This window comes from Lates calcarifer, linkage group LG5, assembly GCF_001640805.2.
Source record: "Lates calcarifer isolate ASB-BC8 linkage group LG5, TLL_Latcal_v3, whole genome shotgun sequence".
NCBI lineage: Eukaryota > Metazoa > Chordata > Actinopteri > Centropomidae > Lates > Lates calcarifer.
The window spans coordinates 27392326-27415600 of NC_066837.1; the positions used below are offsets into that span (position 1 = coordinate 27392326).

Below are 23275 nucleotides of genomic sequence, written 5' to 3' on the forward strand. Positions count from 1 at the left end.
AGATTATATTGTGATGGACTGTGATGTTGTAGTTATGTTAGTGTCGGGTTAGTGAGGAAACGCTGTTCAGGCTGTAAAGTGGGTCCTTGCACAGAATAAAGGTGCTGGAAGTGAGTCGATGTAGGTAGTTTTTATTATTTCTGTCGCGTTGGCTACACAGGAGCCCACAGCAGCCTGTGTTATTAAGCTTAGTAAAAACTGTGACGAAACCAGCTGACGCCTGCGCGCTCTGATTGGCGAGGGAAGTTACAATATGTATGATGACTAATCGATGTTTTCATTTTGGATCGATGCTATAAAATCGTTGGTCAATGAATCGATGTATCGATGTAGATATGTGAATATATATCTATATATGTATAAGTATATTAAATATCTCAGTTGTTTGTTACTAAGGTCCTTCGAAACCACTCCAGAAATAACATCTAAGTAAAAAAAGAACAGAAGAAAGGAAGAAAAGAAATGGTTTTGTTCACATTAACATTTATCATTATTATTCATTTATCATTAATATGGCATTATATTTATTGATATCAGCTCCATTGGCCAGTTACAGGTCGTTATGACACACTGCTGGTTTTGAGGTTGTAATATGTATATGCATGTTATATTGTTTCAATGGCAGGATAAAGGTAGACAAGACATGTCTTGACAGTGTGTGATATCAGACTTGATGACTGTAATGATGCAGCTAACATTACATTACTCTTCATCTTACATCTTCTACCTGTCTGAAACTGACATAAGGTGATCAAACACGGCCCCATACTTATTTCTACAGACACCAATGTCATGGTTTGTCTTCTTCGAGATAACCATCTTTGATGGTACATAAATAGTAAGGTCACCTGCATGCGGAGAGCATAATGACCAGCCATTATATTCTCTGCTCTTTTTTGTTTGGCCAGCTCACATAATTATTTTTTGTGAGCGACAGCTGGATATATTTTCTGGCAACAGTTGTCATTATAGTTGGTGAAAGCAACATATGCCAACAAAAATAGCTGGCCTTGTTTCTTAAGAGACACAGTTATATGAGCCACTTAAAATCCCAGCTCTCATAGCACACTTTTTCTAATGGTGATTTTGATGTGAAACAATTAGTTGAAATCCTACCAACATACAGTACTAACAATAAATGTAGAGGAAGACAGTTCACTAACAACACAGTGGAGCTTTATAAACAGAGGAGGTCTGCACAGTCAGGATTTGGCAGAATGGTTCAGTTCCTCCCCTTTACTTTCCATTACATGTCCTCCTACAGCTCTGCTGATGGAGTTTTAATTTGTACAAGCCTCTTTACGTGCCTCAATATGAGAGAACAGGACACATTAAATAAGAGTGAGGCTTTACGGGCTAACACTCTTGTGCTTTTATACAGTTGTATTTATCTTTCTTTTCAACAAGTGTGTTAAAGGCCCTTATCATTTCATTTTATGTCCATGGCAGTCTTTGCTGAATTTTCACTGTGGTCTCTTGGATGTGTTCAAATGAAGGACAAGTGTGAAATAGCTGTGCGCCGTGGGTGGTCTCTGTGGCTTTCTCTCCTCGTAGCGCCTTCGCTTTTTGCTTTTGTAATAGTACATCATTTCACAGCACAGAGGCTTATGTGCATGCCCCAGCACTGGCTCCTCTTGTTTTCCTTGTGTTTCTTTTTTTGGAGTTGGAACTGTGATATCTCTGCTCAGCTGTGTAGTGCAGTGCAGCTGTGCGAGGGGAAGCATTACAGGATGATGCACCCTGTCCATTTGCTTTTTGGACTAATTATCTTTTTGAGGCACAGTAGGAAATAAGGTAAGATGAGGAGAAGAGGTGTAATTAGTCATACAATCTAACACCAACTAGGGCAAGATCCTGGCTTTTAAAAAAGAGGTGCAAAATATTTAAATTACCGAAATAAAAAATCACAAACTGTTCATTATGAGCTGACAGAGAACAATCTGCACATACTGTGTTCCTATAAACCATAGAGCTGGTATATCTTCTCATCAGGAGATGAGGTTACTTGTGATTTATAAAGTATTTATTTAATTTATTCAAGTATTTATTTTATTTTATTTAAACTTCGCTGTCAGGCCTTTTTGTCTCAACCTACAGCACAACTATAAGATAGTTATCATCTAGTCAGGGAGAGCACAACTTAAAATCTTACACATCTTTGGTCACACTTCAGTTAATTATTACTTCATTATTATTTTCAGTCTTTGTTGTTCAACGTGAGTCTTGTTATATCATGTTATATTATTAATAAACAGCTGAACAGCAGCCCTTTTGTGCAAAGCAGGAAAAATATAACCCTCTATGTACAGAGCATTGCTTCAGAATGTTGGGGAACTTACATATTGAATCAGGAGTTCAATGACTGGAGCCACCACAGTGTGAGCCACTTGAACCTAGCATTAAAGGCTTTCATATTTAATGGAAACCTTAATGGGACAAAAAAGACCCTGACAGGTACATCTAACAGCAGGCTGAAGCAGGAGAATGTGTGTCTGAATAATGTACTCACATTTAACATGAGTACATGACATTTCACAGCAGCACAATCAGTACCCAGACCTTTAAACTCTAATGGTAATGGTACAGCCAGATCCTGTTCATGTCATAAAAAAAATTAATTTCACATGCATCCTGTATTCTTAACACTTCCTGGCACTATCAATCTAGAATAATTTTGGTATCATTCTGTATTGGACAGTAACAGATACGTTACAGTGACTAACGTGGTTACTTTTTTCAGTAATAATGTAATCTGTGATTGCAAGGCTTCTGCTATTTTTACAATCCCGCTCAACACCTGCTGTTATATTTAAAATTCTTAGTCTTACTTCTAATCTTATTGCTACTATTATTATTATAATTGTCATTACTATTGCTCTTTTTCTCAACCCAGATGGACGCCCAGCTTGAGACTGGTTCTGCTTGAGTTTTTCCATGCCACTGTTGTCCTTGCTGGTGATGGGAATCGTTGGGACTCTCTTTGTAAATATAATAATTAAAGACTAATATCAAGAGGTCTAGAACTGCTCTGTATAAAAAGTGCCTTGAGATAACTTCTGTTGTGATTCAGTGCTATATAAATAAAATTGACTTGTTAGGGATTACAGTTTGAATTTTAGTCATCTAATTCCAGTAAAGCTCCATTACTTTGACAATTTGATTTGTTCACTGTCCTACCAGTCACTGGATATATTACTGATTGCAGTCTCTATGCATTCAGTAGAAGATCTGGCCCTGAGGTGTGGCAGTGGTTTGCATTTACTAATAATTTTTTCATTTACATTTGGTGTGTTGTTGGCTTGCTAACATTAGCTACAGTCAGGAGGAATCACCTAACAATGTTCTGTGAGGACAGGGTGCTGCGTCAGCCACTGAGGCTAACATTAAGCTAGTTGTGGATAAATACTTTCAGACTTGTTTGTTTGAAGAGACAGAAGTAATTTAATAGGTCTGATAAGTATTGCAGATATTTGGTTTTGCTATCGAGTTAATAGTAACATGTAATTAGCTTTTCAAAGAGTAGCACATAGTGTGTACATTACATGGTACTGTATATTACATTTTTCAAGTATTTTGCCCAGCACTTGTTTTATCACTAACACAGGTTCCACAGTGTCTATGTATTCACAATTGGTCAGTAAATTCCCTCCAGTCCCTGCCATGCTCCTTACTTTTTCATTTCTAAAATAATAATAAGGATTTAGTAGTTTTATCGTTAGCTATTTTACTTAGCATTCGTTATTTGTTTTAATCTATGCAGTTATCTCTGCATCAGCATCAAAGACACAGCTTAAACGTCACAGTGAAAAATATAAAGTGACTGTTTAGGTTGAAACTGCAGTACATATACTGTGAGTCGGCTCTGCACTCACAATAATCAGTGCTGCTGCTGCAGGGCATGGTGGCTGTTTTTGATCCTCCAAGAGCTTCTATTCTCAATGTGAAATAATCTATAAAGCCAAGTGTTTGCGTAGCTCTCTCCTCTGGTAACACATAAATCTGAAGTGACGCCCCTGAGAAGTGAGGAGCAAATTAAACTTATCACAGCCAAACTCTCCCTGTAGTCCTCCCTCTATCCAGTGGACATCAGAACATGTCAGTGGAGGTAAACTTGGCTGAGCAGCAATACCGAGGAGATTGGTGAGAATCGTATACACCCAGGATGTAGTTTTTCATGAATTGTATTGCACAATATAGTGAAATAATTCAGATATTTTAGCTAGGGTGTACCTAATGTATGTAATGTAAATAGCAACCCTGTGTCTAATTACTAAACATGCAGAGGTTCTTAAGCACAACATGCACGCACCAAAGCCAAACGGAAAATATAAAATGAAATGGAAGTTTTCTGTCTACAAAACAGATGAAGAGTTAAAAATTGTAATTAAAAATCTGGGCAGTCAACAAGATCTCTGTCGTGTGTTCACTTTGCAGTCTGTTCCGAATAATTCAAACCTTTCATTGTGGTGGAGAAAACTTTCTTTAAAGACTCTTTCCTTAACCTGAACATAAGCAGCATGGCACAAAATAGGATGTCATTTAAAATATGTAATATTCTGGATACAGTGTATGTTATTCCTATTTAGTCACAACAGTTTGAAAATTCTTGTGCTATACCTTCTGTTGTGTGGAGGCACAGCTCACCAACAGATTAGACTCTGCTGCGTTATTTTCCATACTGTGTGTTGCCTGTATTATCAAAACAGCGTCATTAGTCTAAGCACTGTGCATAGAAAAAATCCTCACACACCAACAAATGAACCCATGGGGCTCCTCCTAAACACATCGCTGTATCAATAGCCAGACGTCATGAAAATCCTTGCTCCTGCTCTCTTTTTGAGCCGCTCTGTTGACATTTTGCTAGTTCATTTGCACTTGTCTAATCTCCCAAACACATTCTGCTCACTGGGCTCTCTCTCTCAGTGCCTCTCACAGACTGAGATGCGTAACATCAGCGTAATAAGGAGGGAGACACACAATGCACCCCCAACCCCCTGCCACTGCGGCTTGACAAAATGCAGTGGCTCAGCCTTTCAAAGAGTGCAGGTGCATTATGGAAATTGTTCTGTCGTCTTCAGTCTCGTAGCATAGTTCTCTTGTACAGAACACACTGTTGTCTGTCTTTCAGATTTAGAGTGTTCTGGGCATATGTGTGTGTGTGACTGTGCTGAAAGACTGAAAGACATAATTGCAGTAAGCACGTGACAGTCTAACAGTATATGACATGCCCCTTAAATCCACTCCTCCCCCCATGTAAGCTTCTGAAATGTGCTGAGTACACTGAGAGGGCCCACTGCTGTTTGAATAGACCAAAACTTTGTCAGGGAGAATGCAAAGAATGCTTTGAGACTTGCAATGCACTACTGACTGTGTGTAGGAATGTGAATGCATGACCTTAAAAGAAGGGTTGGAGGTCATGAGGTCAAGGCCCTGGGTCACAGCCACCATTAAAGGAGGCGGACAGACTACTGTGGGTAGTTGTGTTGAGTCTGTTGAAGATGAAGTTTTTATGGTTGATGTTTTATTCAGCTTTTTGGACCTGGAGATTACTTCTGATGGCTATGTTGCATGTTATTAGCTTAACCATTTTCTATTTTTGAGATACTCTTTCAGCATTTTAAATAATTTAAAAGTTATTTAATATATAATTTTAAAGTCCCAGGGCCCCACACCTAAAGCTCACAGTTTTAAGGATTCTTAGAGCATAAAGCTTTAAAGCTTTATTTTAAGAGCTGTTCAGTAATCTAATGATGCAACAGATCCTGGCCATGTAACAACAGAAGGACGAGCAGACACACACACAGCAAAGCTACTAACAAGACAGACTGAGGTACAAGCACTTTTATGACTGATCTTTATTGGGCTTTAGGTGTCACTTTGTATCCTCATCCCCTCATAAAGCTAAAAAGGATAACACAGAGCTGACATCAACTTGACACACACTTCCCCTGTTCCCCGGCTTGGCTTCATTTAAGAAAAGTGAAAAAGTGGTTGATTTTTATGAGCCTACAACCCAAGCTATGGAATTTGAGAACAGTACCTTTTGACAAAGTATATACACTAACCCCTCATCAGGTGATGAACTCTGACCTGTGTCCAGTAACATGGTCAGTCCAATGCTAACTCTGTCTCCAAGCTGCATTCTACATGCTAATTTTAAATAGGTTTTGATGAACAAGTTGTCAGTTGGGGCATCTGGTGGCTTAATGTTTAAACTGCATACCATAGAACTGCAGTGACTATAGGTTGATTCCCAGCTAAGCAGCCTTGTTGAACGCAGAGTGCATCATAGGTGTAAAGAACACACTTACACAAATGTTAATCCACACAGTTTAGAATATTCTGAGGCAGTTTGAATATGTTACATTTTGATCTGATAACAGGCAAAAGGCATTTTTCACTGTTTTTGATATTACATACATTAAAATTCAACATATTATTTGACAAAAGTAACAAAAGTTATATTCATGATCATGTTACATTCACATGATCTTTGAGTGTGCTGTTGATGGGCACTGTTGTGTTGGAGGTGAGACAGCTCCAGCAACATCAGCATAAGACAGTTGAAAAAAGATAGTTATAACCTATTGAGAGAACTTTAATACCATCTTTAAAATCATCCCAGATGACATACAGTCATGGTGGAGAATGAAAATAAAATTTAATGATGAATCAGCAACCCAGTGGTTGAATCAAATGCAGGAGCAGGTTTGTTTCAGGACCATGGACAGCATCAGAGGACATACATATCTACATGTCATGTGAATGAGAACTTCCTCTGTAGCCATCTGACATAAGAAACCCAGTCAGATCTGATCATTACAGCAGTGTTAGCCTATTAGTGGCTTTGATTCAATTAACACATGACAAGACTCATCAGACAGGCCTTTTTGAAGACCTTCAGAGTCATGGTTCTTTACACATTACATTCTGTCAGTCTGTGGATCTCTTTCTACAGCATGTATGTACTCCATAACTGACACAGACAGGGGCAGGTTTAGACATTCAGATTGGGGCATAGCTTCAGAGGAGAGAGGGCACATTTGTAAAATGAGTGAAAATTTTAGCATTAAAACTCAAATTTAAAGTCATGGTTCTTGGCAATAATAATGATATTATTCAGTGTAATGAATGAACACCAAATAAAGAACTTAAGATATTCTAATTTGAATTAATATCAAGCTATTTGAGACAATTAACCCTTGGCCACAGGCCAGGAAAAGACCCTCCCAGCCTTCCCACATAGGAACAAGATGGAAAGAGACAAAAAATGACTACAAAATATGTAGTCATTTCTAGTCTTTTTGTGGTTGTTTTACATGACTTGTTTTGTGTCTCTTTGTTGTGATTTTGCATCTCTTTATGGTCAGTTTGCATTACTGTAGTTGTTTTGTATCTTTTTGTGGTCTTTGTGGCTTTTGTGTTTCTTTCTGGTCATTTCGTATCACTGTGGTTGTTTTGTGTCTCTGTGTGGTCGTTTAAATTACTTTTTTAACAATGAATTTTAAGAATCACTTCATACACAGATTCTAATATTAATAAGCCAACTACCTATGACCTTCTGACTCTGGTATGGGGGCTACCCCCATGGCTCCACCTCTCCACACAGATAACAAAGAGGAATCACAGGGATGCTGAATGTCTGCTTTTCTCCTCCAGTTAAATTCAAAATGATGACGGACAACAGGCTATAATTCATTCAAACAAATCAATTAAATTATGCAAATCAGAGCAGTACTTACCACTAGTTCAGTGATAGTGGGTCTCTTTGTGTTTTTATGTAAGTGGAGGATGGGTGGAGGGTGCGTTGCAAGAAGTGATGAAGTGGGTGAGTGGGTGGAAGGACAGATGTCTCTATGCGTATTGTGTGTGTGTGTGTGTGTGTGTGTGTGTGTGTATTAGCCAGCCTCAATTTTCAGCTGCTGCTGTTTGTAAGGTTAAGAGTGATCACTCTGAGACACTCCAGATGAATTCTGCTGGGCATCATGACACACCAAGCGACCAAGGCCAGCTGAGAACACTGGTTTGCGGGATTAATTAGTGAACTTTGCTGAGTGCTTAATGACATGCTTTTCAATAGTTCTCTACATGCTTTTAAAGTAAATATATTCAAAATGGAAACTCAAGTTAGGCTATGGATGAAGGGAGTTGATTGTCACTCTGTAATTTTCGGTCTGACAACCTTGTAAGTGCGAGAGGCGTAGGTGTACCGGTGACAAGGAGCTTGCTTTTCAGCTGACAGCACCACAATGCTTGTCACTAGATGTTTTCCTCCAATCAAAATCACATTATTCAAATCTTTGGAAATGTCAACAGAGCAAACCTCAAACTTTTGATACTGTATGCTTTTAATTCACTCTGAACCTCCAGCAGCTCTGTGAGCCACGTGACAGAGCAGGAGGAGAATGTATGGGTCAGGAAATAATGACATAACCATCCTTGCGGGCTGTGGAAAATTTTGACCTCCATTTGGGCTCTTTGGATGTCAGAGAGGGTAAGACTGGGGTCAGAACAGTACAGTCCTGTACTGTACTGAGGGCTATGGGACAGTGACCCACTCTGCACACCCACCATTTTCACACAGGCGCCATTGAAACCCTGGACGTATTACTGATTGCCCTCCCATTTACAAGCTTGAAAGACTTCCTTTCAACTCTCTGATAATCTGGGGTCAATTTGGCACCAGGGGGCTGATAGTAAAGAGTCCCCCGTCTCTACTTCTATACAGCTGTGGAGACAGAGAAACTGCATTATGGCTAGGTCCAGTGCTATATTGAAAGTAATGATTTTTTTGCAAGCAGAAAAGGATTCTAATGGGTAAAACCTTAAAATTCAAATTGCCCTAATGTTTGAGAAATAGAGCAGTTGTAAAGACAGTACATCAAGAAATCCAGTTGTGAAATATCTGACCCTTGTAGTTTGGTGGCAATAAACTAGGGGCAATGACTGATCTCTGGTTAGCACATATGTGTGTAATGTATGTTAAATGTATAATCCTACAATTTCCATCATATCAAAACCTATTTGTGGGGTAACAGTATTTTCAGCTGCCATTTCTTCACTTATAGCTATTAAATGTTTTTCCATTCATAAACTTGCGTTATCAGTGGCGGACTCCGCCACTCCTCTGCTGGCTTTATATGGTATGCACATGCTCACAGGATTTACAGGAAATGATGAACGCACTAAATGGACAAATTCTGGAAAATAGCAGCCAGCACATGGACACAGTGCATGCAACCTGTGCATATACTAAGTTGTCATGTAATGACATAATCCAAAAGATCAGAACAGCTAGTCCCAGGCATTTTGAAGAGGAAACATATTAGTGTCAGTATGATGAATCCTCTGATGCAAACAGATAAAAGTCTTCTTCTCTTGTATAGCTGACAGAGTAGCTGTTCAGTGCACATTTCTGAGCCTAGTCAACCAGTGACCTGGATTATTGTATGTTCTTAGCATTACCACCAGTAACCACAGGTGTTGCCTTAATCAACTCAGTGCTCAGATCTTAAAGATTATAACTTTAATATTGTAGGAATATAGTACAGTGCTTGATTAATACAGTAATTAGTGTCCAGTGGTATTCAGTACTTTTTGATGCTGCTTTCATTTTATTTGCATTTTACTGCTTTCATTATATATAATATATATTTGATAATTTCATTTGATAATCAATAACTTTATTTAAGATAATTGTTTATATGCATGTGGAATGAAAAGGTGTCCACTGTCCTGTTAACAGAGCAAAGAAATCATGCTCATGTTTACTTGCTTGCTCCCCCTTTACTGCATAATAAGCAGTAAAATGAGATTTCAGACACTTACCAGTCATTAATCTCTCCACCTATAAAATGTCAAACACTGTATTGTGGAAAAAACATGAAGTACTGTGCATGCCATGAGCACTATTTTCTCTGCTCTAATGTTCTCACTCTCAGCTTTAAGATACTCAAATAAAATGGCTGGAATAAAATATACTGTATATGCTATTAAGTAAATAGTAGGAGGCCAATATTTGTTTGTCTGAAGATCTCTGTGGAGAACTGAAATGCTCCAGATAAAGTTCTGTTCAACTGTGATGAAGGTCATGATAAAGTGTTTTCATAGATTTAGAGCCCTAAAGTTTAGAGCCTGCCAAGTGGTCTCCAGATTGAATTAGGATTTTGTAACTATACAAACATGAAGCAGGACATGACTGAAAAAGCCATGTCTACCCACTCAAACCTCTCCTTGGACAACAGTTTAAAGTACACACACAGCATGTCGACCAGTCTTTCTCCAGCAGGCTTAAGAGGAGATCTGAGATGATAAAACACAGATGTGCTCTCACCATTTAACAGCAAGAGCCACCATAACTCTAAACCCTGTGCTCGTATTTCAGGCAGCGATGTGTTTTTGGAAGATTCATATGATGGAAATTTAGGAAAAAAAAATGTTATGGTTATGAGGATGGAAGGCTGCAGTTTCCTGGTGGAGGGAGCGACAGTCGGAGTGTGGAAATGGTCGGATGTTGCTTGTTTTCCAATAGCCGCAGTTTCACTGCTTGTTTCTTGCAAATCATGTTGCACAAACAAGCATGATTAACTTGATATCTCGGGAAATTGAATAATCGCTGGGCTCATGGTTCACTGCAGAGAGGAAATAAGTTCTGTGATTGTGCTGCCAGGTTGTTAGTGTACTGCGCTTCCCTCAATGCCAAAATGGGTTCAAGAGTTTGTCACAGAGGAAAATACGGTGGACAATTCCACTTTAGTGCACGGTTCTGAGCTCAGCAGACAAAGTGGAAATAATGTTTTGGAATCTGCGATTTGATCTGCTGGTCAGCGTGGTGAATTCTGAGGTCAAACCACTGATGTCATCCTGTTTGATTCCAATCTTGTGTGTATGTTGTGTTGATTGTTCTCCATTTTGTCTTTCTGTATTTATTTAGGTTCATCTTGGTCTTCAGCTGCCTGGTGCTGTCTGTGTTCTCAACCATCCCGGCTCATCAGGACTTCTCCTCCTACTGTCTCCTTATCCTGGTAAGAAACTGGACAACCAACAGCCAAAAGAAAGTAGTTTTTTTCCACTAACGAATCCCTATGTTAGTTATTTAAATACCAGGACAATCACACCAGAGCCTCACCATTTAATTTGCTGGGCAGGTAAAATGGCCAGTACTGGATTATTGCATCACAATGCAGAAATAGTTAGTAATTTGGAAACTGTGTTTCTATGACATCATTTTTACATTAGAGAATACAGACAGGTTATTTTTCAACTATAGATGTTCCCAGTCAGCCCATCTTTGTCACCATTAAAAATGCAAATATATGAAAATGAAAAAATATTTTTGGTGTGCAGCTGAACCTTTTTTTCTGAAGAGGTGACATCCAAGCACTTTGTTTGTACTGAATGCTTATTTTGTTTTCTTTTTTGGTCTAGAGGTAGTAAAATTAAATATATTAAGTTAAGAATAAAACTTTGATTGCAGAATGTCCCCCCCCCCAACATGTCCTTAAAATCCAAACATTCCTAGTCCTTAGTGGCAGCTAAGGCCCCTGTACTGAAGTGCAACAATGGCAGAATGTAAATAGATAACACTGAACAGAGTGCTTTGCAATAATTGTGGTTTAACAGTTTAGAGGGGAGATGTTAAAAATTGGATTAGGATTATGAAAAGTACCTCTTCTATAATTAATGATTTAAATGAATTAAATCAATCATGATTTCTATCATTATGGTGGTAAACTGGTGCTCTTAACCAGTAACACCCCAGCACTATGTTGTCACTCCAGTGGTAGTTCCATTCACTCCGTACATCATCACCACATTGGGTGTGATAGTCCTGAGAAGTCCTGAAAATACTGAAAATAAATAAATTAATTGCTGGAAAGACTGTAATCGAGACACAGTAGAGACATGTCTTTGGCATTTCTGTCTTGATAATATTGGCCATATGCTATACTGTACACTACAGGAAAGACAGACGGAGCCGACAAAATGACAAGATTATGAGTCTACAGTTATTGGCTCTGTAAGGCTGTATTTAGGCACAGTGGTGCTTTGAGCTAAATGTTAACATCATAAATGGTATGAGAGGGGTAGCTCAAAACAATACTAACATGTGGATGTTTAGAAGGTATGTTTACTATGTTCATTGCATAGCATCATAACATTTACTATCTGGAACTTAACACACAATGCTGAGGATGATGGGAATGTTATGAATTCTGCTTGTATCAAATTTCATGCCAATCCATCCAGTGATTGTTGAGTTATTTCAATAAGTGGTTATTTCAATAAGGGGGGGGACCAAAATCATTAGAAGTCAGTCCAGTTTCATGGCAGCACATCCAATATTTCAGTCCAGAACAAAGTGATGGACAAACTGACTGGCCAACATTGGCCCTCCTAGGGCCATGCCGCTAACATGGCTAAAAATATAACAGCAATATGTTTTATGTGTGCGAGTAACAGTTTTCAATGACAAGCCCTTAACACCATTAGAGAGTTCTTGGCGACAACCTCAGGACAGAAGAATAAATAGCAGACCTACACTTCAAGATCAGTTCACTGATGAAGAACTGGGAACTTCACATGCTTCAAATACTTAGAACACTAAAAGTTCAAAGTTGCCTTCAGAAAAGTCAGGAAGCATAGAATGTGCTACTAGCAGGCACACAAACAAAAATGCTCTTTAAAAGACTCTTAGTATGACTCAACAAATGTTTTTCAGAAGCCTCTGACTGAAAGAGAAGGTCATTTCTTTGTACAGTTGAGCGCTTACTGCTCATGATTGCCCCTGTCAGCTGTAGCTACCATTTCGCAAATTGCACTGTGCTAATTGCATCAGTATTGTTATCTAATGGAAGCTGAATAAAAGTGTGTGCATTAACAGGCGGCCTGTCTAAGTCATTATCAGATACAGTAATTCGTCCAACCTGGCGACCATTTTAATGACAAAAACATTGCATTAATGATGTATAATGATATGTGATGATGTATTTGTAATCTACACTGACAAGCAATGACTAATCTATAATGCCTGTAAAACCACATTAGTGTCCTCTGTTACTGTCATTAAAACATTTGCCAAAGCAACTACTGTTTCTGTCTCTCTGAACAGGAGTTTGTGATGATTGTGGTGTTTGGGCTGGAGTACATCATCCGGATCTGGTCCGCAGGATGCTGCTGTCGCTACAGAGGATGGCAGGGACGACTGCGCTTTGCCAGAAAGCCCTTTTGTGTCATAGGTGAGTTGTTGGTGCAAGACGTCTCATTTGTGGACACAAATAATAGCAGTCACATTTCTTCACCTTTCAGTTGCCCTCTATTTGCCCTCGTGTAGACCGTGGTCGTCCTCTCCACAAACACAATTTGACGATAGACGTCAGCATGGTTCCACAGCACGCAACTGACCGTAGTTTGCTAGTGTCATTTTCAGTTGTGGTCAGAGCTCATAAGAGTAGAGAACACTTACGTAATGAGGTTGCATTAACTGCCTTTTATTCTTTCCAGTGTTTAGACATGGATCTCTCTGCTGCTTCTTGGAAAGTACAGTAGGATGCTTGAGGGAGGGAGAGCGGGGCTTAGAGGTCATGCAGGGCGCCACAGGCTCCCGTCATCACACTTTGTCGTGGGTGCTGTTGTTTGCCAGCACTGAGAGAACGTGAGCAAAACAAAGGGGCAAAAATAGAGTCAGAGAGAGAGGCAGGGAGATTGAGTGTGACAGAGAGTGTGAAAAATGAGAGAGATGATGGGATAAAGTGACAAAATGAAAGAGAAAATGTGCTGACCCCAGAGAAACTGAGCAGTATAGAGATGATGGAGGTGATTCAGGTTCACATGGTGATCTGTCCCATCGTGCATTTGTCTCTTTGACAAATAAACCTAATGAATAAATTAAGTTAGTTCATTTAGTTTTTTCTGTGCATCATGTCTCCAAAAAAATGTGCTTCTAGCAATTTGTGATGTGATAAAATTTAATATGCATAAGAGAGGTGGAGTTGTGTATAAAATCACAACTACAGACTGTAGGGATGGTTTTGTGGTCATATTTAATTCTTTGACAGTGTACAATAAGAAATTACAACCAAACAAAAGCAGTACTTTTAGAAGTTTTATGCGACCTGACAATTTTTTTTTACAGTGCAGATAGAGGAGTTACATTTCTCATCTTTATTTTTCTTCTGACTTAATTTGGTCCCAGAAAATGACAGTGCTGTAGTGAAAACAATAAATGACTAAAATACAAAATGAAATGTTAAATGTTTTTGTTATGTCCTTCTGTGGGGCCTCTCAGTGTTTTTCTACTGTGGCAGAAAGTTAAACATGTCTTCCCCAGACCCTTTATCCACTGTACAAGCTAATACCACTTCATTAGTGTTGTTTTATTTTTTGTTGTTATAAATGCCACAACAACTATTTTTGTCTTGTGGTAATGCATCAATGGGCAGTTTTCATAAAATTTTGTTTATCATGTCAGTCCATATGATAGTAGTAATAATCACACTGACAGAACAGCCATCAGTCTATATTGTTGTGGAGTTAATTCCTCCAAATCAAGGGATTTTAAGCATAATCTCTGTCCAGTCACTAAATTTGTCTAAGCTTTCAATCACATGTCTTGGTCTGGATGACTGATATTCCTTAAATGGGTCTACACCTGAGCCAGATTCATTCACTGATGAAGATCATGAAATGTGGTGGAAAGCTCAGTTGTACATTATTCTGCCATTAAACTTATTGTCATATGGTACTTTACTGTGTTAGTTGTTGTTATGCTCACATCATGAAATATTGGTGATTACCATATCATGTTAACTGGTAACCTTACATATATATAGTGTAATACATATTACTACTATTTCATATATGAGCCGTCACCCCCTGGTTTACTTGTAAAAAAAAATTTTTAAAATGATGAGCAAATATTTTGCTGTACTCTGCCTTTGGCACAGATGATTATACCCAAAAATGAAATTTAGCTAAGTCATCTGTGGAATTGTTCAAACTGTTTTTTTTTTTTTGGTAGATCTTGCCCGATGGAAATTCTGTTAAAAAGTTTATTTGTAGCAGCAGGGATCCTCAATTACTGATTATCAAAGATGTGTGTAAACAACTTGGCTGGAGCAGATACAGAGTCATATTAGTGCCAGAATAATGCTTGCCAAGGGAAGTAGTTTTGTGGCTTCTGTGAAAAATCCTTGTCTGCTCAAAATATCAGTTTCCATGCAGAGTTTTAACACTAATATAAAACGTTAGCCAGTGTGAGCCAACTGTGTTTTAGTGTGTGTGCCCCTGTGTCACCCTCTGCTGTACTTATTCTTGATTAATAAGAGTTATTGAGGCTGTATGTGCTTCTGTGCATGTATGTTAAAGTCTACCATCTTATACACCATACATATTTGAGTCCAGGAGTGACCAGAATTAGCTAATGAATTAAAAATGAAATGTGCCTGGTGTCAACTGGTTATCTGTCCACTGGAGTCATTTAAAGTCTTCCTGACAGAGAAACACAGCCAATAACAATGACATCTGCTGCATACAGTTCCCATCATTCACTGGGGTTTATCCTTTATAAAAGCGTTTGTCAATGTCCTGAAATGGTATGCCTGAGAATGGACTGTGATATTACACAATATTTAATATGTGTGTTTGATTTGTGTTCTTTTACCCTTCTGAAGATCAGAGCACTTTATGCTACAAATGAGAGGTTATGATCCTAAATCCTGTACATTCACCATGGAAAAAAATGCTTTGAGTTTATGTTGTATGTTTTGTAGTTGTTTTTTAAAATAATAATTATGTCAATTCAAATAAATTTACCTTTAGAGAAATGATAGTGCTGTGTGTTGTAAGACAGAAATCAGTGCAGCACTTGTATTGAAAATTTGGGTGCTGCAGACATTAGACCGCAGGATTATTTTTGGTTTGCATTCAACAGATTTATTTCTTATTACTGTATTTGACTAAACTCAGGCAGTTATGTGTTCAGTGCTTTTTTCTTACCACTATATCTTGACTAAAATTCTGATATGAAAAATGTACTAAATTTATTTTGTTCTGTTTGTTGTTATTAGCAGAACATGCACACAGCCACACATATGACAATTGAAGTACTGTAGATTTGTAGCTGAAATCACATTGCCTCACTTCAAAATCAGCATTTAAAATGACAAGAGAGAAATTCAGTGTGAAGAGCAAACATGGGTTTTCTGCTTATTCTAAACTGGAGGTGAATTCTAATGTTTATTAAAGTGGTACTCCATTATCCTTCTAAAGTAACAACCCAGATGATATTGTCAGGGTTATCTCAATGTGGTCGTGGAGTCTACACATTTTTACTACTGAACTTGTGTTATACACTTCGTCGTGGCATTTAAAGTCATGGACATTGACCAGGCATCAAGGTCAATTCATTTCAACGAGGAACAGACTGAGATATATTTGCTCTCAATTGCAAACCCACCCCTTCTCATTTGCTTCACACAGAAAATAATGCAAGCAGCAGAAAAGGAGTGATGCTGCTTGGCTGATGTGAGTGTAAGGACACTGATAGGTGTTAATAATGATAATGATAACAATTATATGCTTGATAAGAAGCTGTTTAATTTGCAACTTATGTTGTTGTTAGCCTGTTAGCCATGCTAGCTCCAGCAGTTTGCATCCTACCCACGCTGATTCCTGGACTGCCTGTTCTAAAAGCATGCTAAGAAACTACTCTTACTGCAGCTTAACAAGAGACAGTATGAAGTTGTGTTGTGGGAAATGTAGGGTTACTATTTTTGTTAGCTTAAATCCTAACTGAACTAAAAGCCAGGATATCTCAGCCTCTGCTGCTCTGATTTTCTTTTTTTTTTTTTATTGAAGCAACTGAAAAGAAAGAAATGGGTACCACCTTTGACAGATGGCTTGTTGGCCTGTACAAAAGAAGTCACATGGTTACCCACCACGACCACAGGCAGTCACACACACACATTAAACTCTCTGCCCATTCACTTCACCTCTCTGTGCACCTTCAAAGAGAGTGAACCCGCTACTGCTCTGTGGGTGCTCTGTAGCCTCTCATCCCCTGGGTGTCATTAATGTATTTTTCATGGTACTGCTGCTGACTTTTCACCTTTTCCCTCTTCCCACTATGGGTCAACTAGTATGTGGTTTATAGCAGGAGCCATCAGCCACACCTTGGTCAGCATTTTCTCTCAAAAACTAAATAGCACTACTCAAGTGTAGGGTTTCACGTGGCGCGTCACTGAAATGTAAGATCTGTTTGTGAGCGCAGCAAAGGGGGAAAGACGAAAAAAATGTGTTTTCTTTAGTCAGAGGAGCTTTACTTTACTTGAGTTGTCTGTGTTCTTTGTGGGTTTAATGTTATTCATTTGCTCAGTGTGGTTTCTGTGTGAACTTCCTCTGAGCAGAATCAGATCTGTATGTGTGTATGTCTGCCTGTCTGCGCCTTTGTTGATGTTTGCGTATGTGTCTGTCACAGTTTGCAGCACATAGAGTAATACAGTTTGTCTGCACTTATGCACTGTGTTCTTATGAGAAATTGAAAAGAAACAAATGTGAAACCCACAAACCATTAGACTCTCGGTGACATGCAGTGCCAAGATCTTGATCATTTCTGATATATAATACCCCGTGTGTGAAAAATATTCTTAAGGAACAGTGCTTTAGCCAATTACATCTTCCCCACTGTCCTGTTTTTTGTACGACAGATCGATGTGGTAGCCAGGCAACTATATGAACATATAGTGTGTATAGGAAGAGCACACAATACATTATAGTGCTCTTATTGCCCACGGCAGATTATGTCAGCTTCAGTAATATGGAGCCTTTGTTGGGCTAATTTTCCACAGTGAGGGGTGACAGCAGTGAGATGCTCTTATTGCAGCAGCATGATAGACATCAAGCCAGTTCCACATATTCTGACCCCAAGGCTTGAATAGGCCATCCAGGCTGAATGTTTAAAGGCCAGTTTCACAGCCACAAGATCGATATTAATAAGATATACTTGCCTTTAGGTTGGACTTTTAACCCATCGGGTTGAACAGTGAACACTCTACTGCTCATATGATAAGTCATTTGTATTTTTTTTTGTTTGTTTTTTGTATTTTTTTTTGTTGCCATGTGCAACCTAATTGTATGACTTGGTCTTAGCTGTGATGATTGTTATTAACAATCACAAAAATTGTTATTAACACCAAAAAGTCCAAATTTAAAGCAAGTTATAGGATTATTAATAAACAATGCAAGAAATATAATGAAACTACAACATGAACATCTGATATATTAGTGACATCTTAGTGACATTTACATAACCTACATTTATGAAGATTACATGAGATATATTTTGCTTTCATTGTAATTGTTTTTCTTTTACTGAACCCTTGTGTGTGTTTCCTCTATGCCCTCCAGACATCATAGTGTTGATAGCGTCGGTAGCAGTGGTGTCGGCAGGCAGTCAGGGCAACATCTTCGCCACCTCGGTCTTGCGGAGCCTTCGTTTCCTGCAGATCCTACGCATGGTGCGAATGGACCGCAGAGGAGGCACCTGGAAGCTGCTGGGCTCTGTGGTCTACGCACACAGCAAGGTAGGAGATCAATGGCCAGTACACTCATACGCACAGAGGAACATCCATGGGAACTGGCAGGGGTTCACAGTATTGTTTGCCAGCATGGGACCTTCACCAGGTGACCTCCAGTGGTCTAGATCATCTATTGTATATAGTTTTTAGATATTTGTTATTTTTTTTCATGGATGTCCAAGCTTAATGTTTTGTTTGGATATTTCTTCAGTGTCCCTGTTGAAACTATAGTTAGTGCTGGTGCTGTATTGAGGTGTATTGCATTGTGAGGTTTTCTAATATTATTTCCCACTCTGATATGTAAATGAGTGCACAAAGCATTAACACCTTTCAATAAAAAGTTTCATGTAATACAATGTACATTAGAGAACAGTGTACCCACATTGGCTGTAATAGGGTGTGTTTCCATCCTCTTGATTTTATGCACGCTGTCAAGTTACGAGAGTGGAAACACCAGAAATATGGGAAAAAAGAAAAAACTCAGAAAACTGCAGTGGAGACAAGCTAAGTGAATAAATCATGACAAACACGAAGCAGGTGACTTATATGTTCACAGTGGCTTCTGCTCCCCTGAAGAGACAGAAAATAGTGGCAATCGACAAATTAGATGTGTGTGGAGCAATAAGTAACTTGCTTTAAATGACTACATGAATCAAACATAAATGCCATATTTCCATAATGTTGTCTACATTGTTTTTCTGTGTTTGAGGTTTGACTGGAACTCTTCCTCTCCTCTTCTTCTGCAGTAGTTTTTGTGCCATCAGTTTACTTTGACAAGCCATCTCCTGATATTCACATAACAGTAGTGGATAGAAACCTGCATTAATATGCATTTTGTCTTGAAAGACATATTCCTCTAGAACTTTAAGTATTTGATTCAGTGGTATTTAAATATTGGTACTGAAGTGCTCAGAGCTCAGTTCAGCTTTTGCTATCTACCACAGGCCACTGGCCTCTGCCTTCAGAGGCAAAGGCCAGTGGCCTGTGGTTAGCATCAGCTATAGCAGTTGAGCTGATGCTAACCACTGATTATCACAATTTCCAGTTAATAAGCTGCTCTTTTATGTGAAGAGCTGTGTAGTTTGGTGGTCAGGGTGGAGTTCTGTGTGAACCTAAAACTGAAACCCAGGCCCAGCCCAGCTGAACCTTACTAGTGACGCTGTTGTCAGTTTTGAGACCTGAGCAGCATGTACCTGCCCAGTCACTGCAGATGGAAAGCTAAATCTGGTACACAGTATCTCTTCCCTTTGTATGACATCAATGTTTTTGAACATGGTCACTGACAAGTAAAGTTAAACTAATAAAACTAAGATCCTATGGCTGTTATTTTTTGCTTTGTTTCATCCACTGCTGACTGTTAGCTCACCAGACTTACGCAGCCCTAATGCAGCTCTGTTTCTTCCCACTGGGGATTGTGTATCTGCCTGAAACACATGATACACATGGACCCAGACAACAGGCACAATCAGAGCGAGAAAAGAAATGTAGATTTGAAAATAACCAAACCTGATTCTGGCCCAAGTCCAGAGCTTTACACAAGAAAACTCTAAAACCTGATCTGGTTGGCAGTGACTTCATTTTTGCCTCATCACATATGAGCTCAATTTAAGTGTGATTCACTCCATCTTATTACCAGTGGTGGAAAGTATCTAAGTATCTTTAGTTATGTACAATGTTGAGGTACTTGTACTTGAGTATTTCCATTTAATGCTACTCAGTACTTACTATACCCCACCACCATTCAGAGCAAAATATTTTATTCAGCTATAGTTAAAAGCAATTGAAAGATTATTCAAGCTAATAAGTACAAAACCTTTGTTAAAGATTAAACCAGTGATTTCAAACCTTTCTGGCAGGTGACTTCTATGAAAAAGCCATGTATATGAGTTGTTAACAGTGTGACCACATAGTGATTTCCAATCCAAACTTCCCACAGGACTTAAAAAATAAAAGCCAAAAATTGGGCCCAGTATCTAAAAAATTAACACAACTGTGTAACAGAATTTCAGGGTTGTTGTTTGTTTGTTTTGTTTTTTATTACCTCTCACTTTTTTTGTCATCTCATCACTCCTCAGATCCATGCCCTTTTGAAGAGGATCTGACCCTGTTATTGGGAACCACTGAATTAAACTGCACAACCATATACATTATTGTCCTTGTGCAATTTAAAAACAGTAAAACACAGATTCAATATAAAAACCAAAGTGGTTGTGCATTCACAAAATTCTTTTTTTCCATGATTACACTCTGAAAGTCAGTTTTGAACTCTGCCTGCAGGAACTGGTAACTGCCTGGTACATCGGCTTCTTGGTTCTCATCTTCTCTTCGTTCCTCGTCTACCTTGTGGAGAACAAGTTCAACAAGGAGTTTGCAACCTATGCTGATGCCTTGTGGTGGGGCACGGTGAGTTTGGAGGACTATGCTCTGTCTGCCAGTAAAAACTCATAATGATGGATTGATGATGGTTGCCAGAGAATACCTGGAGCTGTCTGTTGGATTTCTTGAATAGTGTTTTTTTCTTGGGCAACAGAAGAACTCAGAGTTACAAGTCTGCACTAATACCTCTTCAGAAAAATGTGAGCAAGGACACTGAGAATCAATGTCCTTGCTATTTGTTTTAGCAAGCACACATTTTAGCAGCAGTTTTTCAGTTTGTCATTGTCTGTGACAGCACCTCCATAAACATTAGGCCTGCATGACTCCATTAACTGACATTTTCACACTGGCTCAAAAAATTATAATGGTACAAAATGGCTGTAGCCGCCTTTGTCATATATAGCAATCACAGCCTTTAATGAAAGATAACCCAGGGTGTTCAGTCTGCCAAAACAGAGAGAGTGCTAGATGAATATATGTATAGATAGATAGAACACACAGACAGAGTACTGAAGCCAAAGCAGTGCTAATTCTACTTCTCAGCCAGGTTTATTTCCTCCTGTCATTAAATAATGAATCCACTGCACTAAATGCTACTTTTGAACAGCTCTATTCAGCGGTCATATTTTCATGTGCTAAGTATCATCACTACATATCATCATCACAATTAACTCTGTTTCTTCTTTTATTAAAACATCAGTCACTGGCTCCTTCTTTCATCAAGTTATTTTTGTCCTTTCTTCACTCAGTCAAAGTTGTTATATTGATAAGTTACCTCTCATTGTTTCTTTATGGATCATCTGCATAGACATAAGTACAGAAGGTCTTCACATATAAAGAACAACAACTATCCACGTGCTGTGTTTCAAAAACCTTGTCTTTTAGCCAAGAGAGAATAAACATTTCAGCCACTGGCTTTTCTCAGTGTAGGTACAGTAGAACCAAGGCCAAACAGACTCATTCCTGTGAAGCCTCCACATAAGTCTAATCACTCAGATGTGATTGTGCTGCCTAAAGGCATCATTTCAAATCATGCCTCTATGTGGCAAAATCAAGCTGTATGCAAAAGAAAAAACATGCAAATATAATACAGTCATGCACACCAGAAGACATTTAACCCAAAATAAATGAAGGTAAAGAGAGAAAGTCAAGTACAGAAAATAATACAATAGTTAGACCATTCATAAATATATTATTATTATTCACAAAAATAATAATAGATCCAGTTCAACCCAGTTACATTTTGACTATCTGCCACGACTGAGTCCAAATGAATCCTCTAGATGTTATGTTTTATCTTTGCCTAAAGGACCTTGTACTCTGATTCAGCCATGTTGATCAGGTCAGCACAGTGACCTGACATTTTGAGGCACCTGCCCCAGAAACATCTCTCAACACTTTCTATTAAGGTACCCTGTATATGGCTTAATAAGCTGTGACTAATGGCTTTCTAATGGTTAATAAATCATTTCTAATGCTTGCTTTCTCAAACTTTATATGTCACAATCTGGAAAACAAAAAGTCATTCCTACTTTTTGGTTCTCTGAAGCTATATTAAGCCATCAATAAAGTTATTAGTGACAACTTATTAAGCAGCATGTCCTTCAAGAAACAATAGACAGGTTGCACTCTCCTGTCAACAGTTACTTTCTGCCACAGTAGAGTACATTTATTATATTGACAAATGAGCTTACATACAGCTTACACAGTGGTTAATGTCATTTATTTTTCCAGACTGGCATCTCATTCATTTATATACATTCAGACATAATGTCAATATGACAGTCATCCATGACCTTATTATTATTTGTGCTCACAGATCACCCTGACTACCATTGGCTATGGAGACAAAACACCAAAGACGTGGACAGGACGAATGCTGTCTGCAGGGTTTGCCCTCCTGGGCATCTCCTTCTTTGCTTTACCAGCAGTAAGTCCAAACTCCATAGGTGATTGTATGTTAAGAGAGCAGGGGAATTTGTTAATCCTCTTCTGAGAGATCACTTTCTGATTTACTGCTATTTGATTTGGTATTGTTTGGCTGATATTTGCTTGCAAGCCTGTGAGGTTAAGCATAAGGAAATATATACTAAATGAAATATAATGTAACTGATTAAGCTGACCACTTACTTTTGCTTACATTTTTAAGTGAAGGGCTTTTACTATGGAGATTCAAGTGACTCAATTAAATGTGTTTTATTCTAACTTTAATTTAAGGTACCCTATAGTTTTTCACCTCTAGTGGCTCTATGGAGCGGTGTTGATGAGTGCATACCCATTCATGTCACACTTGAACACTGTTCCAGTGATGGAGACTTGTTTGT

General features: G+C 38.6%; 1 protein-coding gene across 8 annotated transcripts in view; it reads left to right on the forward strand.

Annotated features, from left to right (window-relative positions):
- The window catches only part of kcnq5b (potassium voltage-gated channel, KQT-like subfamily, member 5b), a 136504-nt gene that overhangs the window by 73718 nt on the left and 39511 nt on the right, over positions 1-23275 (forward strand). For all 8 annotated transcript variants that reach the window (XR_007813299.1, XM_018678438.2, XM_051070885.1 and 5 more), the window contains 5 exons: positions 10934-11024; positions 13112-13238; positions 18406-18581; positions 20853-20978; positions 22771-22881. Coding sequence is in view for 7 of the 8 variants with exons in the window: in XM_018678438.2 (XP_018533954.1) it covers positions 10934-11024; positions 13112-13238; positions 18406-18581; positions 20853-20978; positions 22771-22881 (631 nt within the window). In the remaining variant the exon portion in view is untranslated. The remainder of the gene's footprint in view (positions 1-10933; positions 11025-13111; positions 13239-18405; positions 18582-20852; positions 20979-22770; positions 22882-23275) is intronic.